Genomic DNA, 23,957 nt, shown 5'->3' on the forward strand with positions numbered 1-23,957 from the left:
GTGATGGGTTTAATAGAGCCTGCCTGTAGGTCTCCCACATACACATTGAGTCTGTGCTTTACACATTAATAGAAGACCTAGTTAAAGTCCCATAGAAAGTTGGCACACTTGGACATACAATTCTTGCAATGACCGATTTAGAATTTCTGTAACTTATTATCTCTAATACTAGGCTATACAGTACACTATTTTGCGTGATAAAAAAGGGAGCTTCATTTATAACACAAATAATTAACTTTTTTTTCCTTTGGATTCTAGGTACTAGACATTGTTAGGCCACAGTGTGGGGTAACCCATTCACCAGCCTCCACATCTTGAACTCACCTGAGATGAATGACTGATTTAATACATCGAGATTTTTTTAAAATTTTATTAGAAATTAATACAGTACATGTTTTAACTGGCTTAAGTAAAGCACTGGTTATACCATTTCAGTTCATTTTGTCATAATCGTAGAAAACTATGCATAAGCCTAATTGGCTAGTTCTTCAAAAATTTGGCATGATGATCAAAATGTTCACCAATGAACGTGCCAATAAAATAATAAGAATGATCGTAATCTTCCTGCATTCTCATAATTACAGGTACACCTTGAGCCGCACAAGCACTAACCAAATTATCAGGTAACAGCTGGCCTTGGGTCAAAAAGTTGTCAGCCTTCCCCTGCGAACAAAAAGATAAAGAAATATTTACTAACCACATAGAGGAGTCATATTCTACCTATTCACATATTGGGAAGTATGGAATACCAGGCAAAAATGAGAGCGGTAAGAGACTGCTAGATACGAGTGTTGAAACAGAGCTGGTGGTAAGTAATAGTTTTTACAAGAAGAGAGAGAGAAACAAGTGTACATGGGAAAGAATAACAAATGGAAAAGTGGTAAAAAGAGCATTGATGGCTTGTATGTTAATAATTAATTAGAAGGAAGATTGATATTAATTAGAAGGAAGATTGAAAGTTGTGAACATGTTTAGGGGTATGGCTACTGGTGTCTGATAATTTCTTTGATTTTAGTAAAAGTGGGGGGGAATAATAGGAGGTAGTGAAGGTGTTATAAAAAGATATCAAGAAAGTCAAAAGCGGCATAAGACAGGGTGAGAAACTGGTGATCTAGAGGAGTGGAAGTTAATAAAAAAAATTTTTTACATGCTGCAAATTTGTCTTAATACAAAATTCAAAATTCAATGAGTAGCTGCTCATCTTATTTATTTCCTAACTTCTACCTTTGAAGTTTTCTCATCTATCAAACTACCATAGCATTTCCCCTAATCTTGGTAGATAGCCATCATTCTAAAAGAAATGAGAAGGAGTTTTTTTTCCCTTGTTCCTCCTTGCCTGCCTGATGAGGAACTCGACCTAGTAGGTAGCAGCTGGGAAGGCCTATCAGAATTATCACCAATGCTCATCATTCATTTCTATCCCAATTAAGCCTTTTTGCCTCATATCTATCATCCTGTTACCTGGAGATTTGTTCACTCCATCGATTCATTCATTCCTTGGTCCTCCTTTTACATTCAGCACCTTCTTTAGCAGACAACCATATTCTATCCACTCTACATAACCAAACCACCTCCATCCATTCATTTGCTCTATAGCTGCTAATTCATTCCTCACTCCCGTTCTTGCTCTTACTACTTCGTTCCTAACCCTATCCAATGAGATCCACCAGCCATACTCCTCAGACACTGCATCTTGAACACGTTCACCTTCTGTCTCTAATTCATTTTAATTCCCCATAACTCTGATTCATACATCACAGCTGGTGCAAGCGCCTTTTCATGCAGAACTCGCTTTACATGCATCCCTAACCCTCTATTCCTTACCATTCCCTTCACTGCCCCCAAACATTTTACATCCTTCATTCACTTTCTGATGTACATCAGGTTTCATTAAACTATTTGCAGCAAACTTGAACTGATCTACCTCTAGTAACTTTTCATTAAACATGACAATCAATCTAGCACTGCCCTTCTTTCTGTACCTTATAACCTTACTCTTACCCACATTAACTTGCATCTTCGCATCTTGCTTTCACATGCCTTTCCAAACTGTCACTAATCGACACAGCTTCTCCTCCTAGTTTGTAAGTAATCAGCAAACAAGAACCAATTTACCTCCCACTCATGATCACTCTTATCTGAAATTTCAATTCTCAATCAAGCACTCAAGCATTCACCTTTAACAGCTCAAATAAACGAACTGAACTACCATGGTGACATCTCGCACATCCCTGTCTCGGCTCAAGGACAATCAGAGATTTCAGACAGCCATTTGTAACAACACAATTAGAAGAGAATGTTTCAAATAAATCACGCCTTTTGGTTAACAGAACAAGCGGGAAATAACTTTATTATGTACAGATAGTTTGATATCACGTAAAGGTCAGGCAGTACTTTGCCCGCCCAGGAAGGTATCCGAGAAACTTCCACCTATTCCATTTAACTCCATTGCATCTCTATTAACTTTTATCATAAGCTTTTTTTTGCCAAATATTTCTTGCATATCTGATCTAACTATAGAATCTGATCCATACATCCCCCATCTCTTCTAAAGCCACCCTGGGCTTCTAAAATTGCTTTCTCCATTTTGTGCTTAATCCTATTGATTAACAATACCATACACTTCTTCAACCACACTCGTGCAAATCACCCTTACCTTTGTATAGCAAGAACGAGATGTGCACATAACTTTGACAACATAAAACACAGAATCTCGCCAACTACTCCAGCATATTGGCACCCCCTTCCTTTAACATCTCAGCCCTCACACCATCCATACCAGGTGCTTTTCCTGCTCTCTTCACTTTGTCTCTTGTAATCTCTCTCATTCTCATATCCTATCATAGGCACCTCAACAGCAATTATATTTGCCTCCTTATCATCCTCAATATTCAGCAACCTTTTTCATGCCTCCTCTTCCTTCGACAACCTTTCATTTTTATCTTTCACTGTCTCTTCACTTTTCAAAACTTCTTATTCTCTTCATACCGTCCAAATCCCTGACTGTACCTCCAGTCAGCTGCCCACTTTGCCTCAGCCACCTGTTTTACTTCCACAATTTTCCCTCTATAACTTTCATATTCCTTTATACTATTACTCGGATGCATTCTTCAAATTTCTCCCCCCCCCCCCACCTTCAACTTCACTCCACCACTCGCCACCCTTCCTCATCCTTATACTACCTCTAACAATCCTCTTACCGTACTCGCTCATCACTTGCAATCTCAACAAAAACTTTTATTAAATGCTGTTGTGAAAATTTTGGGAAAGGGTAAAAGTTAATTTTCAGGCTTTTCTACAGCTGAGAAATATTGGTGGTTTTCATAGTATGCATTAAAAATTCAGAAAAAGTCAAGCACAAACCTCAAATGATTAAATACAAATTTTAAAACTGGTCACATTAGTAATAAAGGATTTCAAGACTGTGTACAGTAGTTGTGGTATTCTGTGTATCGTTGCAAATTACAGCTTATAAGCCAATTCTTCACGAATATAACCTTTAAATATTTTAGTTTGTAAAAGGTGATGCGCAGTGTCAATATAGATTATAGCAATGAACTTTAACAGAGTAACTTTACCTACCTGATCTACTAAGATCTCTAAAGGAGGTCCATTGTACTTCTTGAGCAACTCGCAGGCATCATACTCCTTCCAAGCATCTTTGTTCTCCCCAAGGTATCCTGTGAATGCCTTTACACCCCAGGGACAGTTGATGGGGTTGCAAATTGGAGCAAAAGCCGATACAGACTTGTACTGGCCAGGATTTTTAAGTGCACAAATAAGAGCACCATGACCACCCATGCTGCGAAACAAACAGAGCATTTGCTTTTACTATACCAATGACTTCTGATCTAGATTTAACTTTATGATAAATGGGAAATACAGATTGGATTTATTAAAATTAAGATCTAATTTCTTATAAATAATAGCATAAAGCAATTACACTTTTATGATAAGAGTAAGCTATGGAAAATTAATTTTTACTATGTCATTAAAAGTACTTTATAGATTTTATCATTTAATTCCCAACTTTATTGCACTCAAATGTTCTTTTAACATTTACCTTTCAAACAGAAATTCTTCAAGTTGAAATCACAAGGTTAAAACATTTTTTTCTGAATTTCTAGATAAAAATGAGGCATTTACATAAATTATACAAGATAGCCAATTTATAGATACATTCTCAGCCCATGACAATATCTAATTTTTGTAAAAAATAAATGTACTAATTACTTGATTATCATATACTGTACCCTGTAATTCTGTAAATACTAACAAACTACAGCTCTTAAAAGCTTACTTTTAGAGTAAAATAAATAAATATTACTTTTTTCCATAATGGCTTCCTTCAATGATCAAAACAATACATCATAATAACAGTGATGAAGACCCTCCAAAGGAAGCCGTTAAAATCCCCATAAATATGTAACAAGAGATAGAGAGAACATCATTCCATTAACGGATTGTCATGCTTCTCGGTGACCAAGAAAAACTACCCAAACTTTCCACCTCATAATTTATATTGGTCTTTTAATCTAAAATATTAAATCGTATTAATTTTGTTACCTGTGGTTTAAATATGATTTCAGGGAACAAAATAGATAATTCTTAATTTGTGAATTCTCATATGTTTAGTGGCAAAGAAAGAGGGGGCAAATATTTCATATCTTCATGAAAAGGATTTCAGAATATTTCATCGCAAATAATTTAAAATAAGAAATAAATAAAAGTATTTTAAATTTTGACTCGAGATTCATTTGAACCAAGATCTACCATTATAATTTTTTTTTCCAAATACAAGCACTAACTAACTACTAGATTACCTCCTGATAAGTATTCTAGCCAAAGTTTAATAGTACTGTTTAAAAATTAAATGTCACCAATAAAAGTTAAAAGTGCATTATTTTCAATGGCTCACCCACTCAAGACAAAACGACTAATTATATAAAAACAAAAAATGGCTGTTTAATATTGAAATAGGGATTCAAAATAACTACACTATTAAAAACAAACAAATATGGATGGTAAAAATATTCAGGCTAAAATTAAAAACAAACAAATATGGATGGTAAAAATATTCAGGCTAAAATTGATTACAATGAAAACAAGTATGCCATACTGTTCATGTCATAACATACTTGGTAACCCTTTGAATAACAACAACTCAAAATTCTAACTCGAGCTCCACGCCCATTAGGGTGGTTATTTTACTTTGCTTATCCTAGCCACAAACAATATCATAGATGGGACTTTAAAGTGTCATTGTAAAGCTGAAGAAATTTCTATTCCATTAATTTATACTGTAAAGCTGAAGAAATTTCTATTCCATTAATTTATACTGTAAAGCTGAAGAAATTTCTATTCCATTAATTTATACTGTAAAGCTGAAGAAATTTCTATTCCATTAATTTATACTGTAAAGCTGAAGAAATTTCTATTCCATTAATTTATACTGTACTGTCACATAGTAAAATTTTCAATAGCAAACAATAAAAGAAAAAATAACGTAATAACTGGATATAACATACAGTAAATACAATGGCACTAAAGTCAGTACAGTAGAAATATTGAAACAAAATAATTACAATGGTATTCAAAGGACTAAGTGTACACTATGCTAAGGCTATGGTATCAAAACTTTTTCAACAATTAGTAGGCAAAACAATGACTAGCCTATCATTGAATCATGCCACCTTGAATACAGTTGTAAACATGCACCACTAACAATCATCTATAACTTTATATTAAACTGTAGCTGTGTACATCCCCTATTGTATTTATTTACTTTAGCTGTGTATAGGACTACTGTAACGATAAAATGCAAAGGTAAGAGTTTGTTGTCACCAGATATTAAACAACAGCTGTTCAACATTTTAATAAATGTATTAAATAAACATTATGGCATACTTTAGCTAATGTAAATAAATTTCAGTAAGAATTAATTTTACTGGCTAGCTTGATTTTTCATAGGGTAGTTATTTCAAATTCTTTTAAAATATTACATATCCTCTTGGTTTTAATTTTACCGAGGAGCTTTTTTAAAGAATGCTTTTATCTTTAGTGGGTGAGCTATTAAAAATACTACAAAAATTTTCTGGTTTTGTCAGCAACATCTCATTTACAATTAATATATTTGTATGCACAATTTTTCTATTATTTTCCCCTTCCCATAGTAAATATTCATGCATGGTTATGTACTTTGATCATATAAGAAACTATTTTTGGTTATTTTCATACTCCAAATTTCCACATTTATGTTGAAAAAAAATCTTACAACCCAAAATTGAAATGGATTATCTGAATATCAGAATCACAGGTCCTAAATATAGTGGAGGTTTATTGTACTGTAGATTTAAAACTAATGAGTCTGGAAAAGTGGAATGGAAATCAATTAATTGAGAATTTCTTTTATGGATCAGAATATAAATAGTTTTGAAATATTTAGCTGAAAAAATATATCGTATCTATTCATAGTGAACTGAAATGAAGAATGAAATCAGAATTAAAACTAGGCATTATTACAACTGGATCACATAGCTAAGGTAATCACATGATAATGAAGTATAGTAATCTCAAAGATGAATACAGTACATAAATTGGCCAAATTTAGTCCTTTTTATTCTGACTTAAAATGACCCATTTACAGTACTACAATAAAAACCTTGATACTTTGGTACTCTAAACAAATGAGAATAAAAGTACTTACCTATGACCCATTATTGCTGCTTTATCACTTTGTACTTTAAAATTGTCAGAAATGACCTCGGGCAGCTCTTTGGTAATGTAGGAAAACATCCGGTAGTTGGTCTTCCATTTTTCTTCTGTAGCATCCACATAAAATCCAGCACCTGTGCCAAAGTCCCAGCCATCTTCCTCTCCTTCGATGTTGCATCCTCCTGTGATTTTTTTTAAACAAAATAATGTGTTGTATCCAGCAACCAAATCATGGTACACTGCTTATTTATAAAACTTTCTTCCAAAATACTGTATCCAGTTACAAAAATATGACTTGGCTACAAGGAAAAAAAGTTTAAGACAGACCATCTTGTCAACTTTAGTTGTTTTTGCAAACTACTGCTAATCTAAAATTGTTGGGACTTTGGCTGAAATAATTCCATCAATTTCTTCTTTCCCACCATTATCCCAACATTAAGGGATCAGTTGCATGAGGCACCCTCTTCCACCAAACAATAAACAAAGTGCAGTAATAAAAAACACAAGGGAACATCGCAGCAACACGACTTACTTGGGCTAGTGTCAGGTGCAACCACCAGGAACCCATGTTGAGATGCATATTGCTGAGCTCCAGCCTTTGTTACAAAATTCTGTTCAGTGCATGTCAAGCCCGATAACCAATAGACAACAGGTACAGGCCCTGGAAAAGAATTTTGTAGTTCATGAATAGGAAAAAAAAAAAAAAAAATTATACAACTAACCATAGGCTCAAAATATATATATAAATCCATACAGTAATTAGCTTCAAATGTAGTTTGGATTTTATTGTCTTAAATGACTGTGTTTTTAATTAGAATTGCTATTGCAGCTTAAGTAATGGAAGACTCGACTAATCACTAACTAGAAACTAAATTGCAATATCTGTAATAAGCAAGAATATCAGTTGTTCCATGTATATAGTGTATAACTATTTTTAAAACTATTTTCATTAGTGTGTTTATTTTCATTAGTGTGTTTCCAACTCTACTTGTAAAGAACATATACAGCAATACTACAGTAACTTGGTTTATGAGCTTAATTCATTTAAAGAGTAAGCTCCTAACCTAAAATGCCCATAATGTATTCGAAAACAATTTTCCTCATTAGAAATACAGTAAAGGAAATTCACTCAATGCATTCCACAAGTTCATAAATACACATATACACTCATTTCTAAAGGTTTGTAGTGAAATTCAGAGAACAAATTATAACCCCTAACATCAGAAATGAATAAAAATCAATAATTCACAAAAAAAAATTTGAAAGGAATATTTGCGAATGCACTCGTGTCGGTGCTGACATGAGGAAAACGAGAGAGGAGGAAGGGGTTACCATTTAGAAGAATCTCCCTCTATGGGGAATTTCTGGTAAAATATTGGCAGTCTCTCTCTCTTGAATGATATTTACTATCAATAACTGAATCACTTAATTTTTTGCTTTATAAACGCTTGTTGATCTTTTTTTCTACACCCTTACACTCAATTTCCACAAGAAACCTATCTAGAGACAACTGCATTTGGCTTTACCTGTACTTTAAAATAGGTTAAAAATCATACGAACATAAAGTATATGGCGTACCTATTGGCACTTCATGCTTGTCTGCAACAAATGGGCAAAATGAGGAGAATTTTTGCTTGCAGACCAATATATAGCTCGTAAACACGTTAAAATTTTTATGCTTGTAAACCGGTTTACTCGTATTCCGAGTAGTGTACCTCGCAAACCAAGGTACTACTATATGTAAAGACAAATAAATTTAAAATACCGATTTCACCCCAAATTATCAGGTATTATATTGTAATACTAGGTACAGATTAACATCACTTTTATGTTATAAAAACCGAAACTTTTGTTTTTCTTGAGATGACTTTAGTCATATCTCATAAATCAAATACAGTATTTATCTAAAGTAACAATAAGTCAAAGTGAAAAATCTATGGAAAAGCATATTTTTTTCACTATTGGAAAATATAATTAACTAATGAAATCAATAAACTTTAAAATGCTGATTCTAAAAAGCATTGAACCAAATAGAAACAATCATACAATCAAAAGTCTACAACAGTTCAGAATACTTGTAATACTGTACAATAGAAGGAAATTACAAAATTCTTACTGATAAAAGATGAATGAAAATAAATCCCTAACACAATTTGCTCTAAGTTCAGAGATATAACTAAAAAACTATATTGAATCTGTTTTACTAAATGCCCAGTAAAATCACCACTATGGCTTTTCTACTCCATACAAAAGACTACTGTAATTGAAAACTAATCAAGTTAATTTACCACAATTTTTACTATAAATACTAGATTTCTTTACCTAGAATGCATATTAATATATGTTCCTGTACTCTTTGTATGACAAACTGACACTTGGCAATCTGTCCCTTAAATGGTTTTCATATACTGTATTCTTTCATAATTTAGATTATCAATATCATTATTACTATCATCATCATCAAAAACTATGAAGAACATTCACATTTACTGATAATGAATATGAATTCAAACCTCTTCCTATGCAATAAACTGTACTACAGTATAATGATAAAAATGCAATAAATACTCTTTAGCTTTAAACCTGACTTTATTGTTAGAGGGAATGAAATTGAATCAAAATTATAAAAATGCAAAAGCTTCTAATCTGGTTCTGGCTCGATATTCTGAAACTTGACTAAAGTTATTTGTTGTGGCTATGTTGCTTACCACAGGAGGTTTTCATCTGCCTCATGGTCAGGTATTTGACACCTTATAGTTTTTCAAAAAGGGTGAAGGCATGTCAACTCGCCCTGAAGAACGTTCACCATCACAGGAATACATGTGCTCTTGTCCTAAAACTGGACATGGTATAGCAACCTTGAGACCAAGACGATGGGAATGAGCACAAAAGATTACTGAATGTTCCATGCAGGTAAACTTGGCCAATAACCTAGGTTTAACCAAATTGATCTTTGGAATAACCTGGCAAATGATACATGGCCTCAATGGAAACCAAAAACTAGTAGTAATAGATACACTCCCTCACTGTGAATGAGTGGGCATGCCCAAATCCCATGGAATTCATAAGTCGGCACTGTGTAAGAGAGCTTTTCCAGGTAATCCTGGGAATATGTAAATGTAAAGATAGTGCTAATTCCTCTGTCTTACAGTACTGCAGCACCACAAATAGGAATGCAATCAAGGGTAGTCGTTTTCTATCTCTCAAGAAAAGACGAAAGGGTACTTGGATTCCAACACTGGTTAAATACTTGGATTCCAACACTGGTTATCAACCCTATACGAGATCGATTCCGAACTAGTGATGAAACAGCTGTATGTCACACCAATTCTAAGGCTTGGAGGACCGATCTCTAAGGTACAGACCCCTAGTGAGCTCAGTCACCCAACCATCAGGGGAAAAAGTAGTGGTTTGAAGCTATAAAGGATCACTAATACTTATGAGAAGCATCTGAAAAAGATAGGAGGTAGAGGTGAGAGCCAAACTGGAGAGGAGGATGAAAAGGAGCAAACTAGAAATGTGTGTAACTGAACATTACAAAACCAAAAGTAGACACAGGAACTGAGGGACCACCGATGAAAACATTTGTCACAAAGATCAAGTATATTAAAGGTTTGGAGTCACCTTGGCAACAGCACCAATAGAAAGAATGCCTTTATGCTCAAACATAGTCACAAACTCTAGATGCTCTACTTCTGTATAATTTACAGATATTTTGGGCATTCCACCTCACTTAACAGGGTTAAGCTCTCCCTATGTGCAATGAGGTATATTATTATTATTATTACTTGCTAAGCTAGAACCCTCGTTTGAAAAGCAGAATGCTATAAGCCTGAGGGTTCCAACAGGGAAATTAGCCCAGTGAGGAAATAAAATAAGGAAATTACAAGTAATTCCTGCGAGACATCGACAAGGAGATGGTGCTGGGGGGAGAGTGACTGCTCCCCGCACTCTAGTTTTGGGGTGTTTAAATGTGCGTGGATGTAGTACGATAGAGAGTAAAAGATGTGAGATTGGAAGTATGTTTAGAAGTAGAAGGATGGATGTATTGGCCTTGTGTGAGACAAAGATGAAAGGAAAGGGTGAAGTGATGTTTGGTGAAATGTCTGGTAGAGTGTCTGGGATTGAAAGGGGAAGAGCGAGAGAGGGTGTGGCGTTATTGCTGAGTGAATGGATGACAGGTAAAGTAGTGGAATGGAAGGAGATATCATCTAGGTTAATGTGGGTAAGGGTTAGGTTGGGTAGGGAATGTTGGGCGTTTGTCAGTGCGTATGGGCCAGGTAGTGAGAAAAGTGAAGAAGATCGGAATGAGTTCTGGAATGATTTAACTAGGTGTGTAGAAGGACTGGGTAGAAGGAATTATGTAGTTGTTATGGGTGACTTAAATGCTAGAGTGGGCGCTGGAGAGGTAGAAGGTGTCATTGGTAAGTATGGCGTACCAGGTGAAAATGAGAGTGGTGAGAGACTGGTAGACATGTGTGTTGAACAAGAGATGGTAATAGGTGCTAGCTTCTTTAAAAAGAAAGATAAGAATAAGTATACGTGGGTAAGAGTGGCAAATGGAAGAGTAGTAGAAAGGGCATTAATGGATTATGTGTTGGAATGTTTGGAAGATTGAAAGACGTGCACGTGTTTAGGGGTATGGCTAACGGTATGTCTGATCATTTTTTGGTGGAAGGAAAATTAGTTGTAGCAAAAGAGTGGGGGAATAGAGTAGGTGGATGTAAAAGGGAGGTAGTGAGGATTGAAGAGCTAATAAAACCGGGGGTAAAAAGTAAATATCAGGAAAGGTTGAAAATGGCATATGATGAGGTGAGAGTAAGAGAAACTGGTAATTTAGAGGAGGAATGGAAGTTAGTAAAAGAAAATTTTGTTGGGATTGCAAGTGATGTATGTGGCAAGAAGGTTGTTGGAGGCAGCATGAGGAAGGGCAGTGAATGGTGGAATGAAGGAGTGAAGGTGAAAGTGGAAGAGAAAAAGAGGGCTTTTGAAGAATGGCTGCAGAGTAATAGTATAGAGAAGTATGAAAAATATAGAGAGAAAAAGGTGGAAGTAAAGCGCAAGGTACGTGAGGCAAAGAGGGCAGCTGACCTGAGGTGGGGTCAGGGATTGGGTCAGTCATATGAAGAGAATAAGAAGAAGTTTTGGAAAGAAGTGAAGAGAGTAAGGAAGGCTGGCGCAAGAATTGAAGAGACAGTGAAAGATGGAAATGGAAGGTTGTTAAAAGGAGAGGAGGCAAGGAAAAGGTGGGCGGAATATTTTGAAAGTTTGCTGAATGTTGAGGATAATAGGGAGGCAGATATAATTGCTGTTCCAGGTGTTGAGGTGCCAGTGATGGGAGGTGAGAATGAGAGAGAGATAACAATAGAGGAAGTGAGGAGAGCACTAGATGAAACAAGAGTAGGAAAAGCATCTGGTATGGACGGTGTGAAAGCTGAGATGTTGAAGGAAGGGGGTGTGACTGTACTTGAATGGTTGGTGAGATTGTTTAATATGTGTTTTGTGTTGTCAATGGTACCAGTAGATTGGGTTTGTGCATGTATTGTACCACTATATAAGGGTAAGGGAGATGTGCATGAGTGTTGTAATTCAAGAGGTATTAGTTTGTTGAGTGTAGTTGGAAAAGTGTATGGTAGAGTACTGATTAATAGGATTAAGGATAAAACAGAGAATGCAATCTTGGAAGTACAGGGTGGTTTTAGAAGAGGTAGGGGTTGTATGAATCAGATTTTTACAGTTAGGCAGATATGCGAGAAATATTTAGCAAAAGGTAAGGAGGTGTATGTTGCGTTTATGGATCTGGAGAAAGCATATGATAGAGTTGATAGGGAAGCAATGTGGGATGTGATGAGGTTATATGGAGTTGGTGGAAGGTTGTTGCAAGCAGTGAAAAGTTTATACAAAGGTAGTAAAGCATGTGTTAGAATAGGAAATGAAGTGAGTGATTGGTTTCCGGTGAGAGTGGGGCTGAGACAGGGATGTGTGATGTCGCCGTGGTTGTTTAACTTGTATGTTGATGGAGTGGTGAGAGAGGTGAATGCTCGAGTGCTTGGACGAGGATTAAAACTGGTAGGCGAGAATGACCATGAATGGGAGGTAAATCAGTTGTTGTTTGCGGATGATACTGTACTGGTAGCAGACACAGAAGAGAAGCTTGACCGACTAGTGACAGAATTTGGAAGGGTGTGTGAGAGAAGGAAGTTGAGAGTTAATGTGGGTAAGAGTAAGGTTATGAGATGTACGAGAAGGGAAGGTGGTGCAAGGTTGAATGTCATGTTGAATGGAGAGTTACTTGAGGAGGTGGATCAGTTTAAGTACTTGGGGTCTATTGTTGCAGCAAATGGTGGAGTGGAAGCAGATGTACGTCAGAGAGTGAATGAAGGTTGCAAAGTGTTGGGGGCAGTTAAGGGAGTAGTAAAAAATAGAGGGTTGGGCATGAATGTAAAGAGAGTTCTATATGAGAAAGTGATTGTACCAACTGTGATGTATGGATCGGAGTCGTGGGGAATGAAAGTGATGGAGAGACAGAAATTGAATGTGTTTGAGATGAAGTGTCTGAGGAGTATGGCTGGTGTATCTCGAGTAGATAGGGTTAGGAACGAAGTGGTGAGGGAGAGAACGGGTGTAAGAAATGAGTTAGCGGCTAGAGTGGATATGAATGTGTTGAGGTGGTTTGGCCATGTCGAGAGAATGGAAAATGGTTGTCTGCTAAAGAAGGTGATGAATGCAAGAGTTGATGGGAGAAGTACAAGAGGAAGGCCAAGGTTTGGGTGGATGGATGGTGTGAAGAAAGCTCTGGGTGATAGGAGGATAGATGTGAGAGAGGCAAGAGAGCGTGCTAGAAATAGGAATGAATGGCGAGCGATTGTGACGCAGTTCCAGTAGGCCCTGCTGCTTCCTCCGGGGCCTTAGATGACCGCGGAGGTAGCAGCAGTAGGGGAGTCAGCATTATGAAGCTTCATCTGTGGTGGAAATGTGGGAGGTTGGGCTGTGGCACCCTAACAGTACCAGCTGAACTCGGTTGGGTCCCTGATTAGGCTGAAGGAACATAGAGAGTAGAGGTCCCCTTTTTGTTTTGTTTCATTGTTGGTGTCGGCTACCCCCCAAAATTGGGGGAAGTGCCTTGGTATATAGATAGACAAGTAATTTACAATCCAAATAAAATATATTAAGAACAGCAACAACATCGAAATAAATATTTCACATATAAACTATAAAAACTTCAACAAAACAAAAGGAAGAGAAATAAGATAAAATAGTGTGCCTGAGTGTACCTTTAAGCAAGAGAACTCTACCCCAAGACAGTGAAAGACCACGGTACATAAGCTATGGCACTATCCAAGACCAAAGAACAATGGTTTGATTATGGATTGTCCTTCTACAAAAAATGCTTACCATAGCTAAAGCATCTCTTCTACAATTATCTTCTTACCCATAGTACCTGTGGACTGAGGACGTCAAAAAGAACGAAGAGGAGCTATAGAATGACCAGCTTTAAAAGGCAGAAGAAATGCACCAAATAACCTGTGCAACATCAATGAAATAATGCCCCAAAAAACATTGGAGAATGCTTCCTTGATGCCTTCATCCAAAACTTGTCCTCTTGCAAAGGAGACTACAATCTTCACTTTTAAATACTGTAAATTAATGGGAATCCTGCAAACAGGAATGCCCCCAAAACACAAAATGAAAAATGATCTACAGATTACCTTGAAATAAACTTTCCATATTAAGATTACTTCAACTCATCAACTTACTTAACCAATTCCAAATTGCAGAGACCTCAAAACAAACAAGGAAAATAAGCATACATAATCAAGAGAAAGAAAAAGCTTTAATATAGCAAGACAAGTCGGTAAACAGCACTATGAGTAGTACTGTAAAATACTGTCCACTCATCTGGATATATCATACAGGTGGATGGAACACACCACTGGCCTGTCATTCACTGGCTACCTTGTAAGTTTTAACAGTCATTCCAGCGCACAAAGGGAATCATCTCATATATAAGAGGAAAATCTGTATTCGGGTAGGAACAAATAATAAATATGGAAGTTGTCGGACAAAGGCCAATAGGAAGACACTAGAAATTGTGGAAAATGGCGATAGCCGAGGACCTAACACTAATGGGAGAGATGAAAGAGAATGGTGAAAACTCATTTTACATCTAACCCCTTAAAGAACTTTGAAATGATGCAATTCTTCCAAGACATCTGGCAACATCATCACCTAATATCTTGTCTAAAGATAGACCAAAACATTACTGTAATACTGTCTTACATCTATTTCAAAAGATATACCTGTAGTAATAAACTGTAGCAAGGCTGTTGTTATACTTGCATATCTTTTTTCATTATTAATGGGGTGGCTAATAAACTAATGCAAGCACAATAACCAAATAATGGATTAAACCAATCATGAAGCTAAAAAAATATTCACTTACCTAACTCTGCTTGTGGAGGAACATATACACCAAACTTCATTTTACATTGCAGCTCCTTACTGAAATACAAAATTTGTAATTTATAATCATGAATAGTCTACAATCAATTATATACTTTCTATAGAGTACTTTACTTACTGTATAAATATGTCATTTTGATAATAAAATAAATTTTTGAATATACTTACCCGGTGATTATATAGCTGCAACTCTGTTGCCCGACAGACAACTCTACGGTAAAAACTCGCCAGCGATCGCTACACAGATTGCGGGTGTGCCCAACAGCGCCATCTGTCGTCCAGATACCCAGTACTCAATGTAAACAAAGACTCAATTTTCTCCTCGTCCCACTGCGTCTCTATTGGGGAGGAAGGGAGGGTCCTTTAATTTATAATCACCGGGTAAGTATATTCAAAAATTTATTTTATTATCAAAATAACATTTTTCAATATTTAACTTAGCCGGTGATTATATAGCTGATTCACACCCAGGGGGGTGGGTAGAGACCAGTAATATATGTTTACATTTTATGAGCTAAGAGTTTTTCATTTCATTTTAGAAGTTATCAAAATAACAAAAACAAAATAAATAGGTACCTGGTAAGGAAGTCGACTTGAACAATTACTCTGCCTTTTAAGTACGTCTTCCTTACGGAGCCTCGCGATCCTCTTAGGATGCTGATCGACCCCTAGGATCTGAAGTATCAAGGGTTGCAACCCATACAACAGGACCTCATCAAAACCCCTAATCTAGGCGCTCTCAAGAAATTACTTTGACCACCCGCCAAATCAACCAGGATGCGAAAGGCTTCTTAGCCTTCCGGACAACCCAAAAAACAACAATAAAAACATTTCAAGAGAAAGATTAAAAGGGTATGGAATTAGGGAATTGTAGTGGTTGAGCCCTCACCCACTACTGCACTCGCTGCTACGAATGGTCCCAGTGTGTAGCAGTCCTCGTAAAGAGACTGGACATCCTTTAGATAAAAAGACGCAAACACTGACTTGCTTCTCCAATAGGTTGCGTCCATTATACTTCGCAGAGATCTATTTTGCTTAAAGGCCACGGAAGTTGCGACAGCTCTAACTTCGTGTGTCCTTACCTTCAGCAATGCTTGGTCTTCCTCACTCAGATGGGAATGAGCTTCTCGTATTAACAGTCTGATAAAATAGGATAAAGCATTCTTTGACATAGGCAAAGATGGTTTCTTAACTGAACACCATAAAGCTTCAGATAGGCCTCGTAAAGGTTTAGTTCGTTTTAAATAGAACTTAAGAGCTCTCACAGGGCATAAGACTCTTTCTAGTTCATTGCCTACCATATTCGATAAGCTGGGAATATCGAACGATTTCGGCCAAGGTCGAGAAGGTAGCTCATTTTTGGCTAGAAAACCAAGTTGTAGTGAACATGTAGCTTTTTCTGACGAAAATCCGATGTTCTTGCTGAAGGCATGAATCTCACTGACTCTTTTAGCTGTGGCTAAGCATACCAGGAAAAGTGTCTTTAAGGTGAGATCTTTCAGGGAGGCTGATTGTAGCGGCTCAAACCTGTCTGACATGAGGAATCTTAGTACCACATCTAAATTCCAACCAGGTGTAACCAAACGACGCTCCTTCGTGGTCTCAAAAGACTTAAGGAGGTCCTGTAGATCTTTATTGTTGGAAAAATCTAAGCCTCTATGCCGGAAGACCGATGCCAACATGCTTCTGTAGCCCTTGATAGTGGGAGCTGAAAGTGATCGTTCTTTTCTCAGGTATAAGAGAAAGTCAGCTATTTGAGTTACAGAGGTACTGGTCGAGGATACGGATACTGACTTGCACCAGTTTCGGAAGACTTCCCACTTCGATTGGTAGACTCTAAGGGTGGATGTTCTCCTTGCTCTAGCAATCGCACTGGCTGCCTCCTTCGAAAAGCCTCTAGCTCTCGAGAGTCTTTCGATAGTCTGAAGGCAGTCAGACGAAGAGCGTGGAGGCTTTGGTGTACCTTCTTTACGTGTGGCTGACGTAGAAGGTCCACCCTTAGAGGAAGACTTCTGGGAACGTCTACTAGCCATCGAAGTACCTCGGTGAACCATTCTCTCGCGGGCCAGAGGGGAGCAACTAGCGTCAACCTTGTCCCTTCGTGAGAGGCGAACTTCTGCAGTACCTTGTTGTCAATCTTGAACGGTGGGAATGCGTATAGATCTAGATGTGACCAATCTAGGAGAAAGGCATCTATATGTATTGCTGCTGGGTCCGGGATTGGTGAGCAATATATTGGGAGCCTCTTGGTCATCGAGGTTGCAAAGAGATCTATGGTTGGTTGGCCCCAAGTGGCCCAAAGTCTCTTGCATACATCCTTGTGGAGGGTCCATTCTGTTGGAATTACTTGCCCCTTCCGACTGAGACAATCTGCCATGACATTCAAGTTGCCTTGGATGAACCTCGTTACTAGTGATATGTTTTGACCTTTTGACCAGATGAGCAGGTCCCTTGCGATCTCGTACAACGTCAGTGAGTGGGTCCCTCCTTGCTTGGAGATGTACGCCAAGGCAGTGGTGTTGTCCGAGTTCACTTCCACCACTTTGCCTTGAAGGAGAGACCTGAAGTTTTTCAAGGCCAGATGTACTGCCAGTAGCTCCTTGCAGTTGATATGCATTATCCTTTGACTCGAGTTCCATAGTCCCGAACATTCCCGACCGTCTAATGTTGCGCCCCAGCCTACGTCCGATGCGTCCGAGAAGAGAACGTGGTTGGGAGTCTGAACAGCCAGGGGAAGACCCTCTCTTAGGCTGATACTGTCCTTCCACCAAGTCAGGCAAGACTTCATCTTCTCGGAAATGGGGATCGAGACCGTTTCTAGCGTCTTGTCCTTTTTCCAGTGAAATGCTAGGTGGTATTGAAGAGGACGGAGGTGTAGTCTTCCTAATGACACAAACTGTTCCAGGGATGATAGCGTCCCTATCAGACTCATCCACTTCCTGACTGAACATCGTTCCTTCTTCAGCATGTTCTGGATGCATAACTGGGCTTGGCTTGTTCTGGGGGCCGACGGAAAAGCCCGAAAAGCTAGACTGTGAATCTCCATCCCTAAATACACAATAGTTTGGGATGCGACCAGTTGTGACTTTTCCATATTGACAAGGAGACCCAATTCCTTGGTCAGATCTAGAGTCCACTTTAGATCATTCAGACAGCGACGACTGGAAGAGGCTCTGAGAAGCCAGTCGTCCAAATAGAGGGAGGCTCGGATGTCCGCTAAATGAAGGAATTTGGCTACATTCCTCATCAGCCTCGTAAACACAAGAGGAGCTGTGCTTAGGCCAAAGCACAGGGCTTGAAACTGGTAGACAACCTTTTCGAAAACGAATCTCAGAAAAGGTTGGGAGTCCGGGTGGATGGGGACGTGGAAGTAGGCGTCCCTTAGGTCTAAAGAGACCATCCAGTCTTCCCTTCTGACCACTGCTAAGACTGACTTTGTGGTCTCCATGGAGAACGTCTGCTTTGTGACAAAGACATTCAGAGCACTGACGTCTAGCACCGGCCTCCACCCTCCTGTCTTCTTTGACACCAAGAAGAGTCGGTTGTAGAATCCCGGAGATTGAAGGTCCGAGACTTTGACCACCGCTCCCTTCTCTAGTAAAAGAGACACCTCCCGTTTCAAGGCTTGTCTCTTGTTTTCCTCTCTGTACCTGGGAGAGAGATCGATGGGAGACGTTGCTAGAGGGGGTTTCCGTACAAACGGGATCTTGTACCCCTCTCTGAGCAACTTCACAGATTGTGCATCTGCGCCTCTCTTTTCCCAGGTCTGCCAGAAGTTCTTGAGTCTGGCTCCCACTGCTGTCTGAAGAAGCTGGCAGTCAGACTCTGCCCTTAAAGGACTTGGTTCCTTTCTTCTTTCCTCGTTTCCCTTCGGCACAAGCACCTCCTCTGCTGGAGGCTCTGCCACGAAAGGGCGGAATAAAACGGGACGCTGGAGTGTCCATCCTTGGTCTAGCTGACAAGGTAGGCAAAGGGGTAGCTTTGCGAGCGGAGGACGCAACAAGATCGTGAGTGTCCTTCTGTATCAATGAAGCGGCTATTTCCTTAATCAGGTCTGCTGGAAAAAGGCACTTGGAAAGAGGAGCAAAAAGAAGCTCGGATCTCTGGCACGGTGTAACTCCAGCTGAAAGGAATGAGCATAGGTTTTCACACTTTTTAAGGACTCCGGACACAAATGATGCAGCAAGCTCATTAGACCCATCATGTACGGCCTTGTCCATGCAGGACATAATGAGCAAGGAAGTCTCTTTCTCTGTCGGAGAGATCTTTCTGCTTAGGGCTCCTAGACACCAGTCTAAGAAGTTAAAAACTTCGAAGGCCCTAAAGATACCTTTCAAAAGGTGGTCCAGGTCCGAAGATGACCAACATATCTTTGAGCGTCTCATGGCAAGGCGGCGGGGAGAGTCTACGAGGCTTGAGAAGTCGCCCTGGGCAGAGGCAGGAACTCCCAAGCCGAGAACTTCTCCCGTGGCATACCAGACGCTCGATCTAGAAGAGAGTCTAGCAGGGGGAAACGTAAAGGCTGTCTTCCCTAAATTCTTCTTGGACTGCAACCATTCTCCTATCACCCGCAAAGCTCTCTTGGACGAATGTGCGAGGACGAGTCTAGTAAAGGCAGGAGTGGTAGACGGCATGCCTAACACAAACTCTGACGGAGGAGAACGAGGAGCCACAGAAACAAACTGGTCCGGAAACATCTCTTTGAAAATGGCCAAAACTTTCCTAAAGTCCAAAGAGGGTTGAGTAGACTTAGGCTCGTCCAATTCTGATTGTGGTTCATCTATGTGTGCAGCAACATCATCATCAGAAAGTCCCTCATCCGATAACTGATGAGGAAACGGCAACGGAGTGGGTAACGGCTGGTTCGCTGAGTCCGGTCGCACGGGTGCATGCGTGACTGAGCCGGACGCAACGTCATGGAACTGCTGCCCAGTCTGTGAGCTGGCAACAACCATGGCAGCGCGGGGACGCACAGCGTCTACTCCAGACTGTCTGGACTGATGTGGGTGCGCAGTGGAAACCACACTGGGTTGCGGAGGTTGACGCACCGCGTCAAAACAAAGCAACTCTGACGGTTGTTGAACCTCCCGAACGTCAACGGAGACCTCCGTGCGTCGCTTAACGTCAACATGCGGCTGGCTGATCACACTGGAACGCATGGGTGGCGGAACTCTCTCAACTGGTGTGCGTGAGAAGGTTAGCTCAGCGTCCACAGGACGCACAACCGATCGTGTGGAAGGTTGTAGGCTAGGTACTGCACTAGCTGGTGCGGCAGCAACCTTCTCCGCACGAAAGTCCTGCATTAGAGACGTCAGTTTAGACTGCATGTCTTGCAGTAGAGACCACTTAGGGTCTACAGGAGCAGGTGCGGCGACAGACGGTGTTACTGTCTGAAGCGGTACCGCTTTGCCTCTCTTAGGCTGTGAGCAGTCATCTGATGACGGCAGCGAGTCCGAACTGACCCAGTGGCTACAACCGGGCCGTTGGACTTGCGCTGAAGGGACCGACTTGCGTTTTAACGGTCGTGAGACCTTGGTCCAGGGTTTCTTGCGAGAAACACCTTCCGAAGACGAGGTATAAATGGGCTCTCTCGTCTTAGTTAGGTAGGAGTGATCTAGGGTAGATACGCCCGATACCACGGAGGGAACGTCTGTTCGCTGATTAAAGCCTCTCGAACCCATTTGTCGTACGACATTGCTTCTCCCCTGGACTTGGGAGCTTGCAAGAGGTCCCGGACTAGGAGGACGACAGGCACGAACAGACGAACCCTCACGGCACTTTAGCACTTCCCACTGCACTTTTGCACTTCCTAAATTTGGGGACTTGAGAAGGGTCAGCCATTTTGAATTGGTCAAAGGGAAATTCAAAAAACTATCAAAAAGTCATCAACAAAGAATCCGTTATCAAAAAGAGTTCAAGGATTTGTGTGAAGAGAAACCCTGCACAGCGAAAGCTCAAAACTAGAATAAAGTACTTCACCAATTAGTTGTGAAAAAACTCCAGTTTAGCAACAGCGAGTAAGTACGTCTTGTCGATAGCTCGACAGAGAGAAAATTGAGTCTTTGTTTACATTGAGTACTGGGTATCTGGACGACAGATGGCGCTGTTGGGCACACCCGCAACCTGTGTAGCGATCGCTGGCGAGTTTTTACCGTAGAGTTGTCTGTCGGGCAACAGAGTTGCAGCTATATAATCACCGGCTAAGTTAAATATTGAAAAATGACAAATTCGAAGATAATTTGTATTTTTCCTAACCATACAAACCTTGGCTATTTACATTGGGTTTACCTTTTAGCGCAGCTGAAATGGCAAGCCATTAGAATTTAACGAGGGTGTATTACCCCCGTACTAGTTAGCGGGGGGGGGGGGGGGGGGGGGGGGGGGGCTAGGGGGGGAGTGGTAGCTAGCTACCCCTCCCCCCCCTCACACAAAAGTGAATGCTCACTTTCACTTAGAGGTAGGACTTGTCTTGGGGGACAGGGCTGGCGGGCAAATATGTGTAAATAGCTAAGGTTTGTATGGTTAGGAAAAATACAAATTATCTTCGAATTTGTCATTTGTTCCGTAACCGAAATACAAACCACGCTATTTACATTGGGTGACTTACCCCTTAGGTAGGGTGGAAAGTCCCCAGCCATACTGGCTTTGGCTTTATCCGGGGACTCAGAATCCGAGTGAGTCGCACTCGAGAAAAGGAGTCCCTGCACCTCACAAGTTCCTTGCTTCGCAAGGAACCGTGTGGCCTACATAAGCTTGTGTGTGAAGGAAGAAGTGTAACCCGTCCTAGGCAGTTGACCTGGAGTTCCAGAAGGAACTCTGGGTTAGGACGTTCCCAATACCACCTCGTCAGGGTATGGGGGACGCGACAGTATTGACTCAATACTCGGAACACAAGGAAGCATGGTTTACCTGCAGAGGTTCGAGGTCAGCTATGCAGAGACCAGGATGCTGCTTACCCGTAGAGGGGATGATGAAGAAAGAAATAAGTGCCAGACATACTTCTTTCGTTCATGCAGACTAAAACCTGATAACAATGCCCTCAACCTTCTGCTACCTGTCCAAAAAGGAGCCTGAGGTTAGACCAGCTGTTGTGTAGCTACCACAGAGCGATAGAGAACGTATCGAAACTCCTGTGGGTCACGCCCTGCAGGAAGCGGGCTGCGAAGGTCATTAGACGCTTCCAGACTCCAGCTTGTAGCACCTGCGTCACAGAGTAGTATTACTCGAAGGCGAGGGACGTTGCGATGTATCCAACATCGTGCTGTAGGGTGACGTGACGGGGGAGGGTCTGGAGACAGGTCGAGATGAATGTCATTGAGTCCGAGCTGAAGAGGTATACTGGTGACTCTCCCCCGTGTCCTCCTTGTGCTCCCAAATCGGCTGCAACTGAGGACAAACTGCAGCTGTTCCCAAAGCTAACCTCTCGATTCCTTTACTGGCAAGTAAGAGAAGGTCTTAGGACATTAGATACAGAATGGAGACTCGAAATCTTGAAGGAATTGGACCGAAGGGCTGGGACCCCAAGATTCTGAGTCTAGCCAACAACTCAGGAGCGGACCTGAATGTTGCCTTCCCCTCTTCCTTAGAAAGGGCAGAGTCGTACGAGACCAAGAAGATTGCTTACACACTGGCCGCGGCCAGAGTGAGCAGGAGACCCAAGACGGAATACAATCCGAGGCCTGTCGTAAAGGGTCTTGAAAAGATCTCTTAAGGGACTAAAAAGTCCGAGCCATGCTCCAAGTTGGAGGTCTCACTCCGACTAGGGCAGGGATGATCGTAGCTTCGCATGAGCGAGGAAAGATCCAGCAGGCAGGAAAAAGTTATTCCTTTAAGCCTGAAGGTCAGGGAAAGGCTGAGCGACAGGCTTCATTGCCGAGAGTGGAAAGGAGTTTCCTCCCGCCGAAAGGCAATAAGACCGTTATTGCTGGAGAAGAGGCCTCAAAGGAAGAGGTATATCTCCCACGGCACCAACCACCGAAGACACTTCACTTCGCCTGGAAGACCCCTGCGGATGACTATCGCAGATGACGCGACCTCTGTACCGCGACTGTAGCGGGTTGTCTCTTCTTGAGGAGGAGGCGTAGTGTCTCCAGGCATGAAGCCGAAGCGACGCCCCGGTTCGTGAAAGATGTTGCAGTGTGGTTGTTTGAGTAGTCTGTGGCGTGGGAGAAGCTCTCCCGGGAGTTCCGTCAGGGGAAGCAGAGGATCCAGAAACTGTTCTGCGCATAGTCCCAGTGGAGCTCTCCCATTGAAAGGTTGACAGACAACCTGGTCTTGTTGAGACCCATTCTCCACAGACAAAAAGGAGGGAAGACGCAGGCGTCGAAGTTGTCCCACCATCACCGGAATGCATCTTGCCAGAGTCTCGGGGTCTGAGACTGGGGGGAAGAACAGCGGAAGCTTGAGGTTCCAAGCTGTCGCGATCAGGTCCCCCAGACCAGGATTTGCTGGTTACTCAAGGCCAAAGACCCCCAGGTACACTCACTCTACGAGGCTCTGCTCGGATAGTCGGAGAGAACATTCCTCTGCCTGGAATGAGAGCCGATGGTGGTATTGAGAGTACAGTATCTCAATCATCTCGGTATCTCTACTGCAAGATGTGAAGGTGTGAAAATGCGTCCCCTACTGGTTAGAACACGCCAGAATCATGAAGTCGACGCGCACGGAGCGACTCGACAGGAGCTGTAGGATCTGTAGAGGGGCTAGACTACGGCCCCTAAGCCTGCCTGAATGATGGAGAGGTATCCTTCAGGTCCTGACCATAGGCCTGGACCGGAACA

The 23,957-nt window shown here is 40.8% G+C and overlaps 1 protein-coding gene across 4 annotated transcripts in view; it reads right to left on the reverse strand.

Annotated features, from left to right (window-relative positions):
- Window positions 1-354: 354 nt before the first annotated feature.
- LOC137624243 (S-formylglutathione hydrolase) overlaps window positions 355-23,957 on the reverse strand; it is a 48,687-nt gene continuing 25,084 nt past the window's right edge. For all 4 annotated transcript variants that reach the window (XM_068354755.1, XM_068354754.1, XM_068354752.1 and 1 more), the window contains exons 3-7: window positions 15,158-15,216; window positions 7,247-7,375; window positions 6,707-6,896; window positions 3,583-3,802; window positions 355-663 (exon numbers count right to left, since the gene is read on the reverse strand). In XM_068354755.1, coding sequence (XP_068210856.1) covers window positions 481-663; window positions 3,583-3,802; window positions 6,707-6,896; window positions 7,247-7,375; window positions 15,158-15,216 — 781 coding nt within the window. In that variant the 3' untranslated portion in view covers window positions 355-480. The remainder of the gene's footprint in view (window positions 664-3,582; window positions 3,803-6,706; window positions 6,897-7,246; window positions 7,376-15,157; window positions 15,217-23,957) is intronic.

The sequence above is a fragment of the Palaemon carinicauda genome, chromosome 31 (genome assembly GCF_036898095.1).
Source record: "Palaemon carinicauda isolate YSFRI2023 chromosome 31, ASM3689809v2, whole genome shotgun sequence".
NCBI lineage: Eukaryota > Metazoa > Arthropoda > Malacostraca > Decapoda > Palaemonidae > Palaemon > Palaemon carinicauda.